This window comes from Thalassophryne amazonica, chromosome 23 (assembly GCF_902500255.1).
Source record: "Thalassophryne amazonica chromosome 23, fThaAma1.1, whole genome shotgun sequence".
NCBI lineage: Eukaryota > Metazoa > Chordata > Actinopteri > Batrachoidiformes > Batrachoididae > Thalassophryne > Thalassophryne amazonica.
Window position 1 is genome coordinate 29,003,914 of NC_047125.1, and position 15,650 is coordinate 29,019,563.

A 15,650-nucleotide genomic window follows, 5' to 3' on the forward strand; every position below is an offset into this window, starting at 1 on the left:
TGTTTTAATCTTCCAAGTACCATTGCACTTTAATTTGAGTCTCGGTTTTAACATCGGCGATTTCCCATTCAAAATTAAACCTTATAGTATTCCTCGTAAGTGTAAAATCTGGTGCCTTTACAAGGGTACTGTGACTTCTGACATTTGTAAAGAACATGTTCTGGCTCCTGCACTGTTCAGTGCTTGCATTGTCTTGGTCTGGATTGTGGAAGCCAGCAGCTTGGGTGCTTTTGTCTGCAGAGAAAGGTTCTTGACTCTGCAGATGATGATGGAATCGGTGGCTATACCCCAAGTACAGCACTCAAAAAACTGAGTGAAGAGTCAGAGTGTCTGGGTTTGCGATTGTTGTGGATGAAGATCACGATCCAGGCTTTCAGTGACCTCCTGGACTGAGTCCAAGACTTTTGTGATTAGGAGATGTCTGGAAGAGTTCATGGAGTCATGACAGAGGAATTTTGCATTGCTGATATCTTTGCCGGAGAACAACAGTCTTGCATCATAAGTGCACTATGACAGTAGTGCTACGGCATAAACATGTATTGCCTCAACTGGACCGGGTCACTTGTGATTATATTATTGACGATCTGACTGCTGATGGAAGTAGAAAAATGAATCCGAAAGTGTTTCGGTCTTTACTATCTGCTCAGATTGGACCAAATATTACCAATCCAATAGGACGACATTTCACAGTATAGATGGTTAAAGAGTTTTTCAAGGCAAAGAAGTGGAATATTCTTCATCAACCAAGTTAGCTGCCTGACTTCAACCCAACAGCATGCTTTTAATTTCCTAAAGAGAAAACTGAGGGAAGAAAGACCCACAAACAAGCAGCAGTTGAAGGAGGTTGCACCAAAGGACTGGCAAAGCATCCTCAAGGGAGGAAAGACATTATTTGGCGATGTCTATGGGTTCCAAACATCAGACAGTCATTGACTGCAAAGACATTTTCATCCACTTACATTCAGTATCCTAACATTTCTGGTATTAGTTTGCCCAAAATGCTCTGACTGTAACCAAACAGTGCAGCTTCAGTGTGACGGTTCCCTTGGTGACATCCTTTTTTATGTGCAGTCCATGGGTGATGACGGCGTGAGCACTGTGTATGTGATGGACATTTCCCCCAGTGAAATTGAGCACCTCTCCGAAGCTGTGCTAAATCTTGGTTTTGTCGTGAACTTCTCGCCGCTCCTCAATAAGGTCCACTCACGATTACATTATTACACGATTACACACTATTTGAACATGGATGGTGGATATTAACAGTGTAGGCAGCTTCCACTAATTGATCTATTCATTCTTGTCCTGTGTGTGTTTCAGGTTTTCATCCAGTTTGAAACTGCTCAAGATGCTGATCGGATGGGTGTTTGGGCCAACCTCCTAAAGACTGCTCCCAGCTACAAAATCTTCAGGATGAAAGTGCCAAAATCCTCGAAAAGAGTATCTCGTAGGTTTTCATTGATGAACAACATAAAAAATTTGGACACCCACATTCATTCATTGGGTTATGTCGGATTTGTTCAAGTGGTCTTGTTTAAAATTATTTTAGTGTTTCCTACATGTTGATTTGATTTGTGGAAGCTGCCACAGTATCAAAAGTAACTGGTGCACGTTGCTTTCCATTTTTTATTCTTTCTCCCTTTTAAAGTGGGTATAGTTACGTTCCATGACAAATGGTTGTATAACTCATTTAGCCAGCTAGTTGTGTATGATTACATTTTTATTAATGATAATGCTAATTGTAATTAGAGCCCGACCGATATATTGGCCGATAGAAGCCCTTTTTCAAAGTACTCACTATTGGCCCAAATTTTGCCGATACAACGCCGATAATTTCTCATAAACAGAACAGTTATTGTAATAATGTTTGTGTTGGCAATGTAAAATGTCCTTGCACCGTTTGTCCAGTAGATGGAGCTCTGACTCCATTCAACTGAGAGCTGCTTACACCCCTACTTAAATGCGTTCATCGCCGGCCCCCGTAGTTCACAGTCACACTGCACTGATCGGCTGACAAAAGCAACAAGTAAGTTTTTTATAAGGATTGTTGTTCTGTAATAACTTTGGCGATTACATTCACCCCACATTTCCCCCCATTTCAGTTCAACCTTGTTTAACTCAGTTTATGTAGTAAGATCAGATGTATTTCACAACTCTTTTAAGGATATGTATTTGCTAATTTCACAAAGGTTTAATTCTGTTAGAAAGTTTAATCAGTATGAGGACAAAGCTTATAGCTTTAGGCTCATTCCTTTTTTGTTAAGAGTCCAAAAAAAGAACATTTTATTAATTTAAAAAAAATATCGGCTGATTTATCGCTATCGGCAAATTAGCCGATTTATCGATTATCTGCATTTTTTCCATTCAAATATCATTATCGGCATCGGCCTCAAAAAATCCATATCGGGTCGGGCTCTAATTGAATAACATTTAAAACTGCAAATCACTTCACAGAATCAATCCAACAGTTTTTGATTCTTCATCTGTTTTAATAAACACAGTCCACAACATTTTAAACACATTTCAAATGTACACAAATATTGTTTCTTTGCTTCTTTTTCTGTAGCCCCAATACTTCAGATAAGGCTCTTCCAAATGATACCGAAGCCATTGTGGAGCAACCGTACCACAGTCAACCAGGTTTCCTCCAAGGGTGCCACTGCTCCGTTTTGGATCACACTCCGAACAAGTCCCTTTCTTATTCCCGACGGTGTCGCCTTGGTTCATCTTCCACGTAAACCTATACTTTTATTAAACATTACCGTAAACGATAATAACGGTAGTAACGGCACTATAATCCACTCTGAATATTGTAAACTATTGCTTTGACATTTCTGCAGGATTAGTTATCTACTTCATATGTGACCCCTAAGTTTGTTTGCTGCAGCAGTCATAAATCAGTTAATTTGCCTCGTCTGTGCAGACTGTTTATACTGTAGCCATCACGTAACACAGATTAAACTTCTAAGACTCAGAATAAAAAAAATCTACCCTAAAATGAAGAACGTGAATTTATCCCGTCACTTTAAAAGACACTAAAGTTATATTGTAAACAAGCAAAAGAAGAAACATAAGAAATAAATACTCATAACCAACCAGAATCATTCCAACAAAGAAAAATGTCATTAAACAATAACTACTCCCAAACCTGTGTCCTTGGTTGGTCAAAAAACTCAAGAACAGCCTTCCCGACTTTATACAATTTCTTTTGAACGCCCTTCATTACACACTTGATTTTTTTTTCAAGTTTTAAATTGGACGAACATCTTTAATCTAGTGAGATATATGAGTGTGACAGCTTCCTTCCATTTTAGAGGATGAGACGGTGAGCTAAGAGAGTTGAGAAGGCAATAACTCTACGACCTCCACTTGGTAAATCCAGTCCTTCAGGGGTGACCCCACAAAGCAGAAGTGACGGGTGTGGGGGTATTTTTAGTTGTGAGCACAGTAGAAAGTGCTCCACAAATGTCCTTACCAAAATATTTGGATTTTTAGGACAAGTCCAAAACATATGTATCAAAGTCGCTTCCCCTGATTTGCATCTATCGCACGTTGGGACAATTTGAGGATAGATTTTGGCAGTTTGGATTTGTGTCGGTGTGTCCGGTGAACCACTTTAAATTGAATAAGAGAATGTATTCAGCAGATGACGATGAACAAATGTTACTCAAAACATCAAGCCATATTAATTTGAAGATCTGACCTCTGAAGATTGTTAATTACCAAAGAGGAGGGTGAATTTATATGAGAGATCACATTCAGCATGAAGAAATGGCTTTGTTTCTGGTTGGTTCAAAGAACATAAGCTCATCAGTAACGTTACAGGAGTCTTAACAGGAAAATCCTGGAGAGGATGATTGGATAAATGTAAATAGTAAATGGACTGCATTTATATAGTGCTTTTCCATCTACATCAGCTGCTCAAAGCGCTTTACACACTAATGCCTCACGTTCAGCCTGATGTGAGGGTGCTGCCATACAAGGTACTCACTACACACCGGGAGCAACTAGGCCATTAAAGACATCCCCAAGGGCCCTTAGTTATTTCCGGTCAGACTGGGATTGAACAGAGGATCTTCTGGTCTCAAGCCCAACGCTTAACCACTAGACCATCACCTCCCCTAAGTGTCTTACCTGTAAATATCTAAAGAAATGAGAAGCTGGCACACCACACTTTTCATACAGTATCGCAAAAGAAGCAAATGTGGCCATTCCAAATGTAGGCTGAGATGACTGAGTGCAATTTCTTAAAATACATAGCTGGTATAAAAAATGGGGGAGGGGGCATGGGAAAAAGTAAAGAAATTTAGGGAAAATGGACATTTTTATTGCACTGACTCTTCCAATCAAGGAGATAGGAAGAATTGACCACTTAAGTCACACTGAACCTCAACCAGTAGTTTACTAAAATTATTTTTGTCAAGGTCCTTCTAAGTCTTTGTTACAATGAAACCCATATAAACTAAGACGTGTAGTAATCTTTAAAGAAACATTAATGATGGTAAGCCCTAAACGATTTAGGTTCAGTGGCAACAGCTCACTCTTACTTAAATTTAGCTTGTACCCAGAAATTCCCCCAAGCTGACTGAGCAGTGTTAAAATGTGAGGAATAGTAGATGCCTGAGAAACAAACAACAAAAGGTCATCCCCATGGAGAGATAATTTATGTTCACCAATACATTTTGTGATAACTTATTAGATCTAATTGCTATAGCCAAGTTTTCAATAGCCAAAACAAAGAGTAGGGGCTAAGTTGGCACTCCTGATGGGTCCCACGGTGCAGAGAAAACAGTTTAGAGTATGATTTATTGGTCAAGACCATAGCTGTTGGAAATATGTATATATATGTATGACTTGCCAAGTCCAAATCTTTTCCAGGGCTTCCAATAGGTACGCCCATTCAACTCTGTCAAGCGCCTTCGCCACATCCATTGAGAGAAGGCATTCGGAATCAACTTGACAGGAAGTGTATATAATGTCTAATAAACTGCAGATATGAAAAAATGAGCAACAATTTTTGACAATCAGTTTGATTTGCATATACAACTATGGGTAAAAGACATTGTAAGCGATGGAGCTAGAACTTTGGCCTATATTTTATAGTCACTATGAGCAGGGAAATTGGTCTGTAAGATGGACATTCTAAAGGGTTGTCATTTTCTTTTCTTTTCTTTTTTTTACAGCAACGTTAAGCATGCCTGGTTCAAGATGGCAGGAAGGGACCCTCTGTTAAGAGAGTCTGTGTACATAGCAGTTAAAGTTGGAGCTATCTGTTCTAAAAATGCAGAATAAAACTCAGTCGGTAGACCATCAGGGCCTGGTGCTTTATGCAGCTGTAATGATTTAATTGCTTCTAATGTCTCCTATTGTGGGATGTAAGTATTTGAATTGGACCGTTGTTAAAACAATGTGATTGGAACATCCCATAAAAGGTTTTTATCTTGAATATGATTTTCATCTTGTTATTGTTGTTGTTGAGCGATGCAATTGTTTACATATGTCACTTTCATTGTTGCTGTTTCATCTTGCAGATTTCTGGACAGTTACAAACGAGAAGAAACGCATTGCGGTGAGGCCTTTGCACTTCGTAATCTTATTCAGGGACATCTCCATTGTTCTGGGCACTCGTATAATGAAACTTCGGAAATTGTGTATCAGTTAACATTTTCTGCCCTTTTTTGAAACTTGATTTTTAGGATCCAAAGTTCCCTACAGTTATGATCACCGGGTTACCAGAAGGAAACTACAAACACGAGGACATCGTCAAGTTATTTTGGCCGATTTTACCAACGGACTCTTCATACCTTGTACTACAACGTGATGGTGCTCGCACTACAGAAGAGGGTAAACAATAGACCGTAGCTTTACACGTGTGGTGTTATTGTAATGAAGTAGTTACTGTCATAATCTCTTCATTCCTACAAAATACTGTAATATAACATGTGTTTCTCTTTCAGGCCTTTATTTATTTCCCTGATTGGTTTACGTGCTGTAAATTTATCAACGCGCACATTGAGATCCCATTCCATTTTCAAAACAGGAAGCTCAATGTGCACCCAATCTTAGAGCCCATGGATCCTGATCCCACTGAGGTTTGAACACTCGGAAAACTTTTTTGAGCTGTAATTGTAGAAAACCAATTTTTTCCCATTATTATTTCAACACAGCTTAACCCTGTCCTGACACAATCCTCAGACATGGATTAGTTTAGAATTAATAAATATATTTCACTTTTTTTTTGCATGTTAGTTTATAGCTGTTTAATTTTTATTGGATTTATTCCTTTGAAGAAAATTATTCATGTAACTGAAATGAGCAATTTACCCTGATTTGAATGATGTTTGGTTGATTGATCTACAGTTCAGCGTTGACTCCTCTAATATTTAGTAACATTACCAACCCGCTCATAAACATTCAGATGGATGAGTTAATGTAATTTGGCAGTATTTGTATATGAATTTGTCTCTTTCTTTTTTTCTTCTTCTTCTTTTTTTTCCAGGAAATGATGTACAAGTCTATGATGAAATTGTCCTGCATTGTAAGTCGGCTGCTTGTTTAGCCTTAAAGTTTGACCTTGTTTTGTTTTTAATTTGTTTTTGTCTCTGAATGAGAGAAACGTTAGTTTAAAAAGTAAAATAAAACTGGGGCGCGTGTGAACAGGCAACTATAAAATTGTAAACCATTGGTATGAACAAATTATTTGATTTTGGTTGTTTTTTTTTTGTTTGTTTTTTTTTTTTTTGGATGTTTAGGTGTGAATATCTACTGTACGTCTCTGTTTTGCAGCCGTTGTCAAACCCAGATACCCTGGAGGAGCGTTTGTTGAGTGTGCAATCTCAGAGATGAGACTGGACATCGTCATGTGTGTCATGGAAGTTGTAACATCTATCGCACCCGTCGCCAGCTTTCTGCCGTTGGCCAACAGGGTACCAAAAATTAATTGACATTCCTTACTCAGCTATTATATCATTCATACAGTTCAGGTTCTTTACTGGCCTCCATTTATTTTAATTCTGGGCTGTACTATAAGAGATTTGATACAAGGCATATATAGATGTGTGTAATCTGCAGCATGTAAGAAATCGGTGTGAATTTTCTCTCATTCTGTGTCTCTTGCTCCTCTCCCCAAACCTTCTCGTCCATTCTTTGTGATCATGGCTGTCATTCTGCTGCAGATCTGCATTGAGATGGCTGATTCCCACAGCGTAACTCGGGTGTTGAGTCAATACAAACAATACAAACCTCCGCCTGGTGTCATGAACCTGTGTTGGTACGTGTCCATCACTTCAGATTTAATCAGGAGAATCTGGTCTGTCTGTTGTATCTATCTGTCTGTCTACACGCATCTGAAAAAAATTAAGAAACTTCAGCATTTTTCTGTCAGTTATTTCAGAAACTGAAAAGTTTATGCATTTATAGATAAAAATGTTTCAAGCATTTTCTGTAATTTTTCGATGATGACAGACTATAGAGTTTCACAATGGAAAAAACATACCAAAACATTAGAATGTTTCATGGATTTATAATGCTTTCATTTAATTAGCTTATAATGCGCCACATCACAGCAAAAGCCGTCTCAAGGCGCCTTACATAAAACAAGTCAACATAAAATTGAATAAATAATTAAAAATGAATAATAAAAAAATTCAAAAACAGAAGTAAAAAAATAAAACAAATAAAAACAAAAACTATTCATAAGAAAGAGAATAATAATAATAGGTTTTGAGTCTTGACTTAAAAATGTCCACGGATTCAGACTGCCTTACGGTCGCAGGAAGACTGTGTTCCACAGGGTGGGTGCACGATGCGAAAAGGCTCTGCTGACTTCTTCTTCACCCTGGGAACACAGAGAAGTCCTGCATCCTGCGACCACAAAGCCCGGGCCGGCACGTAGAGTTCCACTTCTTAAAGCAACATTCATTCATGCACTTCGTACTTGGTTGGGGCTCCTTTCGGTTGAATTACTGCATCAGTGCTGCGTGGCTTGGAGGCAACCAGCCTGGGGCACTGCTGAGGTCTTATGGAGGCCCAGGTTGCTTTGGTCATGGCCTTCAGCTCCTCTGTGTTGTTGTTGGCCTTCATCTTCTTTTTGAAAATAGAGAATCCAAGAGGATTCAGGTCAGGCAAGTTAGATGGTGAATCTACTACCATAGTCAGCAAACCAGATATTAGAGGTTTTGGTAGCTGGGGGTAGCTGCCATTTCCTGCTGAAAATGTAATCAGCATCTTCAGAAAAATTGTCAGCAGAGGGAAGAATAAAGTGCTCTAAAATCTACTGGTAGACAGCCGCATTGACTTTGGACTTGATTAAAAAATAAAGCAGTGGGCCGACACCAGCCGATGACATGGCACCCCCAACCAACACAGACACGTCACACACTGCACACACAGCCAGCCCTTTCAACAATGACCTTTTGGGGCTTATGGTCCATGTGGAAGGTGTCAAATGAGTGTCTTCTGGACAGATGTCAAGTCAGCTGTCTTCCCCATGATTGTGGTTGTGTGTACTGAGCCAGACTGAGGGATTCCATGGTATTGGTGCTGCATAAATAATGTACCCAACTTGAAAGGAAATATTCTCATATTTTGAGATAGTTATTTGTTTATTTGAGCTGTATGCTGTAATTATCAAAATGAAAATTTAAAAATGCTTGAAAAAAATTGTAGTTAATATGAGTGTGGAATATGTAAATTTGTACTTATTTTTGAGATTGTGTGTGTGTGTGTGTTTTAATTTAACTAAATCTTGTATATAGACTAATTCACTTTCTCTCTACACAGGAGTAAAGTTGGCCCTTTTGTAACGTGAGTATTTTAATATGTGATTGAACCTCGTAAGCTGAGGACTAAGATAAACTGATTTACAAAACCCAGAGATTTAAATCTGCATAGAAATGATCATTTTCTTATTAAAACATACACATTAAAAATTTGCTGTTAACAATATTCCTAAAATGTTCATTCGATTGTTAGGTTTATCTTTTAGAAATTCTCAGAAATGTACATTTTCCTTTTTTCCAAACATTAAGAAAAGTGGGGGCAAATTTTCAGGATCTGCACCTGCATCCAGAATTGTCGAGTATTTAGCGTCAACAGAGTTTTGCTGAAATACACAGATACTTTTCAAATATCCTGCTAATAAATAAACACTAGTGACCTTGTGACTCCTTAGTGGAGATAATAGTTGTGACATGCAAAACATTCTGAGCATTTTCAGCTATTTTTGAGTATCTTTCTAGAATAGTTTGTAAATTTTATCAAGATATTGTTGAACCTTTGAAATGTAAAGACAATTTGTGCTTGAGTCTTCAGTTTTGTAAGATTACCTGCCTTCACTGCCCCTGACCGAACAATTCCTGTTTCCCTGCAGTATGAGGGCTTAAAACGTCACTTTGAAAGGTACAGTGGTGACAGAATCCAGCTTCACAACTTACCAACCATTCAGGATGATGATAACTATGAATCTCAACAACGTGAAGATCTGGAGAAAACCACAGAGGAGGACGCAAAACATTCTGATGAAAAGCCAACAGGAGATGAAGCTGAAAATGTCAAAGTCTCTTGTTCACTTGATGACCCAACAGGTGAACAGATGGATGACAACGTGCAACAACAGGACCTCAGAACAGCACAATGTCACATGAGGAATCCCATCAGATCTCAGACAGCGTCACTGAAAAAGCAAATGTGACCCAAAAGGTGACAGTGAAACAGAACGCGGACCCTTCTTCACAAGTGCAAGATTCTGTTCCTGAAGACCAAATAACTATCAGTGAAAAAGACAGTGACCTGGTTAAAGACGATGAAGTCACAGGAAAGGCACTTTCTGAGGAAAAAGCTGATGTTGATACATCTGACATTAATTCCACAACTGAAGAAGCAAACAAGTCTGAGGATACAACAGAAGAACAGTCCTCACAAGATCCTGTTACTGAAGACCAAATAACTGTCAGTCAGAAAGACAGTAACCTAGTTAAAGATAACAAAGTTACATCTGAAGAAACAAACGAGTCTGAGGATACAACAGAAGAACAGTCCTCACAAAATCCCGTTATTGAAGATCAAATAACCATCAGTCAAAAAGACAGTAACCTGGTTAAAGAAGATCAAGTTACATCTGAAGAAACAGAGTGTGAGGATACAGCAAAATCACAAGATTCCAAGACAGAAGTATGACCAAGAATCCCCAAATGAAGATGGGCAAAAGAGAAAAAGTACCAAGAAAGGTGGAGCAACTCTCAGAAGTGAGGATGCACCAGAGAAGGGGAACATCCCCGCGACCAGAGCAGCATCCAGATGTGAAGGCAAGTCACCAACCAAACAGGAGAGCGTAATTAAGAAGTATGCAACACGTCGAAATAAGGACACCACTGGTGGAGCTCCAACAACTGACACGGAGCTCGTCAACATCAGTGAGCATACTGTGCCGCCTCCAGGTGAAGATGAACCAGTTCCAGATACTGTCACCATAGAAGGTCCTGCAAGAAGGAGAAGTGCAAGAAGAAACAAAGAGGAAAAATTGACTTTGACTCTCACAGAAGCTTCTAATAAAAGAGACGGTAATAAAGAAGGAACGTGTCAGACTGTAGAATCCATGAATGTTCCAACTCGCAAAACCCGATCTGGCCGTGAACGAACAGAAACGACAGCTAAGACAGATGCTTCAACTGAGAACGTAAAAAACAGTTGAAGAGGACACTCCAGCAACAACAGTACACACTGCCAGTGACTCACAGGAAAGAAACGAAGCACAACACCAGGAAGGCAATGAAGTAACTCAGCAAGTCACAGAAACAAATAGTGACGTCAGCGTACCTGAGATGGTTAAAGACCAAGGTCCTGCTCAAATATCAGACTGTTTGGAGGATGAAGGAGTCAAAGATGATCCACCTGCCCCACGACGCAGGAGAGGAAGACCCAAGAAAAATGTTAAAGTGAGTAAAACTGACCAGACAAAATCTAATAATGGCAGTGATCCACCTGAAAATGTTCAATTTCTGGAGTCTGTCGAGCCCCAGACAGCAAGTGATGTGACTCCTACCGATGAGAGAAAAGACGACGTGAGTCCAAACTGTGGTGAGCTAACAAAGATCAGTGACTCCATCACAGGACCACCCAAAAATAAGAGGACGAGGTGGAGACGGTGTGTCAGATTGACAAATCCGTAGAAGATGATCATGAAGAGCTCACCATGACAGAAGAGTCTGACAGGGCACAGGATGAATTTCTTAAAAATGACCAGGACCAATCAAATATCAGTGAATCAATCTCAGGATCATCCAAAAATAAAGAACAGGAGGAGTCACTGTGCCAGACTGAGAGTTCCTTACAAGATGATCATAAAGACTTTGCTGTGACAGAAGAGTCTGATGGGGGGAGGAGGACAGAACAGTCAAACTATAGAACTGTAGAAGAAGAGGAGTCAACAACTGTGGTGACGTGTGGTATCACCACCACTGTTGAAGCATCAGAAGACGTTACAGAGGAAACTCTGTGTCCAAGATCAGATTGTTTTGATGGAAAACAGGGCGATGAAGATTCAGACACTGTGGAAGGGAAGAAGGGAAGTATCCAGAAATAAACGACAAGTCCCAAATGAGTGCCACAACACCTGATGAGGTTATGAAACAAACATCACCCGATAATGAAAAAATGGCAGGAGAAACAGAAGAGGTTGGGATTCAAGATGAAGTCGTAGTTGATCAGCCTGGAGGCTATGAAGAAGCTCCACCAGCAAGCAAAGAGTGCAGTGAGCTCACCAACCGAAAGAGTCCGGCTTTGGTCACAGAGGAGGAACGGCCACTGCAAACTACACTGGAGCCCCGCCCACTAAACCAGACGGATAGTTTGGTGGACTCCTTCCACCCAGAGGTGAGGGTCAAAGACGTAGCAAAGGGATTTAAGATGTAACTGTGAAACGTCACTGTGCTTCTCATTCATGACCCCTTTTTAATTTTCCTTTTTTTTTTTTTTCCACATTAAGATATCCATAACTTCAGATGAAGTAACAACTGAGGCAGAAAAGGAAGCTGGAAAACACAAACATGAGGATGACGACACGGGTGTGTTTCTGTGTTTATGTATCATATTGTGTCTTTTGTGCCTACAAGAGAATAAAATCCTACAAATTTACATGAAAGTACTTCGTTAAAGTTGGTGAAATGTTGGACAATTACGAGCACCAGTTTCATGTTGTGGGGGTTTTTTGGGGGGGGGGGGGGGGGGGGGCGGGGTCAGTCTGGAACTGTTATCTGGTTTCTTTGTCTTGTTTTAGATGAGAGTGTGAACTTTGCAGAGGAAGTGGCACCAGATCAGGAAGAAGTGACGACCAGAGTAAAAGGAAGAACCAAGAAGAGAACCAGACCGACTCCTGGTATCATAATTAATAAAAGACTTAAAAACCATAAATATTTGCTGATGATGCAGTTGTTTATTTACATAAACATTGTGTGTTTTGGGGGGATCACAGTAAAAAAATCCACCAAGAAGAAAAAGTGAGCACACAAGATGAGAGAGATATGGAAGAAACAGAACCACCTGGTTCTGATGGACCAGCTCCTACTTCAACAGTACTGAATCCTCACTGGACAAGGACCCATTGTTGCTGAGTGACACCCAGCAAGAGATCCAGAAAACTGATACAAAGGTGGTCAGAGGAAACCAAGCAGATGTGGAGGCCCCGTTGTCATTGGAAGGAAATGCTTCTGTGGATTTGAGTGACACCCAGCCAGAAACCCAGAAAACTGAGGAATTGTTGGGAGAAGGAAGCCAAAGCGACCATGATGTCTCCTCATTGGACAGATGTCCATCAATGGTATGTGGTCACATCCAGGCAGATACTGAGAAAATAATAGAGGAAGAAGAAGGAAGCCAACCTGACCACAATGCTCCATTGACTGAGCAGGAGCTGCAGCTTGAGGAGGCCAAGAACCAGAACCTGGACGGAGAAGAGGAGGATGGACAAACCAGAATGGTTAATGAAGGTATTTGAGATATTTGAACTTGGTGTGTAGATGTTTGACTCATGATTCAATTTGGTGAATTAGACTTTGCAGAATCCGTTTAGTGACTGAGACCAAGTATGCTCGTGTAGTCTTTGTGATGTCAAAAGGAAGTATATTTATTTGCTCATAAGGCGGGTTTTTGATTGTTTCAGAGGAGCGTTTGAGTCCTGTGACAGTGGAGGAGGCGGCTGAAGAAGAGGAGCCAGTCGCACCAAGAGGTCGAGTCAAGAAGAGGAGCAGATTAACTCCTGGTAACAAACACAGCATGTATACAAAGAGAAGAAATTTAAAAAACATGACTAACATGTTTACTTTTGCTTCTAACAAGATTTTTGTATGTTTTGGTCAGAGTGCTCCATCCGGTGGCTATTTCACAAAAGTACAATTTCTAAAGGCCAAAGCCAGGCTTGATATGTTTCATGAAGCCCGATCTAGGTTAAACCAGGTTTAAGTAACTCTGATAAACGAGCCAAACCATCTTGTTTCATCAACTGTATCGTTTTGTTTTTCCGCAGTCCGAAAATCTACCAGAAAGAAAAACGTGAGCGAGAAACGAGAAGAAAACACACCAGATATCACAGACGTGTCGCCTCCATCTTTACTCGATGCTTCGTCTTCATTGGAGTCAGATCTCCAGGAGACTGGACCAGTGGTTGAAGAAGTGAGACGAGAGGACCTCAGCGCCTCGTCTTCTTCAACGACACATCTGTCGGTGCTTCTGAGTGATGTCCAGGCAGACCGCCAGGAGCTAAATGCTGAGGTGGAAGACGGAGGTCGACCTGATGCCTCCTGTGCCAAGCCGGAGCCAGAGAACCAGAAGCTACTGGAGGAGGAAGGAGAAGCAGACACGGTTGTGGAAGGTACCAAAACCTGAAGAGATGAACACCATAATGTGGATAATGGAGGGAATTGTAGTCCCACTTCTGTGTGCAGTGCAAAACTTCACTTTGTAGAATAATCACAAACAGTTTGAGCTTTGCTTCGTTATCGGTTCTCTCACCTTTTCGTCTTCCTGTAGCTGTGTGTAAACAGGAGGAGGAGTTTGAACCTGCAGCCAAGCGACCTCGTTCCCGGTCCCCTTGTGAATTTAAACTGCCACCTTACCAACCCGACAACCCACTGGGTGAGAAAACAACGTTGTTTTATTTTGACATGTTCGTTGGCTTCAGTTCACATTGTGGCTTCCTCTCCAGGCGAGGAGTTCCTTGTTCCTACATTAGGGCTTTTCTGCAAAGTCTGCTCTGTTTTCTGCATGAACGAGAGCGCGGCCATACAAAGTCACTGCAGCAGCCAGACGCACCACAGCAACCTCCAGGTACTGACACACACATGCTCAGCCCGTGTGTGCATGCACAACTCGACACACACATCGTGACTGTGTTCTCATCTCTTTGCAGAAACACTACCAGAACCTTCAGCAGACTGCACCCAAACCTTAGAGCTCTGATTGAGAATCAGCTCGTGTTCACTTTCCCGCAGTTTAACTGGATGACCGCATCATTAGAAAAGTATAAAAATCATAGAGAAAACAAAGTCAAGTTGTCTGTCTGTTCCTTTCAGTTTGTTGTGTCTGTAGAAGGATGACTATACAACCAGTCATCATCAAATTAAAAATAAATAAATAAAATGCAGTTCTTATTTCATTTAACTCCTGTTCCACTGCAGGCAACCTGAACCCTGGAGATATTTCACATTTTCTCCGGTCAACTTTGTTTGGAAATATCTTGAGTTCATGTTGTTAGCAAGTAAATAAATGCTGTTGTAAATGTAACAATCACTGTATTTTCGTTTCTGCTTGTCATCCCATTGTGATTTAGAGTTTTTATTGTTTTGTTTCTGCAGAAATAAAATCTTAAAACATTGCAGTTTTGTTGTAATATTTCATGATAAACCAGAAACAACAAAATGTCTCAATTCCTTTCTGTGTACTTACGCGTCTGATCCCACCCAAAGTGAAATCACTTCCTCTCGTCCATCCCAGGCCTGACTACTCGGGCAGGTCGACCCAGACGTGTAAGAGTGCTGATAAAGTATCCGTGTTTGTGCCAAGAGTGTTGATAAAGTATCAGCACTCTTGGCACAAACATGGAGGTAGGTTCCCGAAATGCCCGGAAAGGATAAATTTGCCAAATGTCATGTCTACCTGCCATGTCTGGTGTGCTAATTTCCCAGAATTAATTTGGCAAAGGTCAAGGAATTTGATTTTCAGCCTGATTTGGCAAAAATGTGTAACACATTGAGGTGGTTTCCTGGCAAGGTTAGCCGGAGGTTAATCATTTAAGTGAAGGCCAAGGTCAGATTGTTGTGGCCCCTTACTGTCTTCGTGGTCATGAGTACTACTACCTAGTACTTTTAAAAGCCTTCAAGATGCATCCAGGTGGTTGCATGTGTCAGGAGAACAAAATGAGGTCCAGGATAGAACTTTGGGGGACACCACAAGAAAACCTTGTTTTTTATATATGTATATAACCCAACAGTATGATGAACATCTAAACCTCTGGATTTATGTTGTAGGGATCCACAAATGAATAATTTATCCTTCATTTTTCTAAATAAGAGTCAAAATGTCAGCTAATATTAACATGTATCTTCTCTCACTATCCTGCAAAACATTATTTCAGATTGATACACTGGAAAATGTTGGTATTC

General features: G+C 40.4%; 1 protein-coding gene across 1 annotated transcript in view; it reads left to right on the forward strand.

Annotated features, from left to right (window-relative positions):
• LOC117505439 overlaps positions 1–14,639 on the forward strand; it is a 68,540-nt gene extending 53,901 nt beyond the window's left edge. The window contains 27 exon segments of the mRNA XM_034165082.1: positions 1,072–1,197; positions 1,318–1,444; positions 2,564–2,731; positions 5,430–5,566; positions 5,694–5,773; positions 5,775–5,841; positions 5,955–6,089; positions 6,497–6,535; positions 6,784–6,826; positions 6,829–6,923; positions 7,173–7,267; positions 8,779–8,797; positions 9,368–9,601; positions 9,697–9,961; positions 10,074–10,672; positions 10,758–11,162; positions 11,240–11,436; positions 11,541–11,868; positions 11,981–12,059; positions 12,272–12,370; positions 12,467–12,491; positions 12,553–12,980; positions 13,154–13,252; positions 13,517–13,861; positions 14,020–14,124; positions 14,195–14,316; positions 14,399–14,639. Of these exon segments, the coding sequence (XP_034020973.1) occupies positions 1,072–1,197; positions 1,318–1,444; positions 2,564–2,731; positions 5,430–5,566; positions 5,694–5,773; positions 5,775–5,841; positions 5,955–6,089; positions 6,497–6,535; positions 6,784–6,826; positions 6,829–6,923; positions 7,173–7,267; positions 8,779–8,797; positions 9,368–9,601; positions 9,697–9,961; positions 10,074–10,672; positions 10,758–11,162; positions 11,240–11,436; positions 11,541–11,868; positions 11,981–12,059; positions 12,272–12,370; positions 12,467–12,491; positions 12,553–12,980; positions 13,154–13,252; positions 13,517–13,861; positions 14,020–14,124; positions 14,195–14,316; positions 14,399–14,440 (4,503 nt within the window). The 3' untranslated portion in view covers positions 14,441–14,639.
• Positions 14,640–15,650: the final 1,011 nt, after the last annotated feature.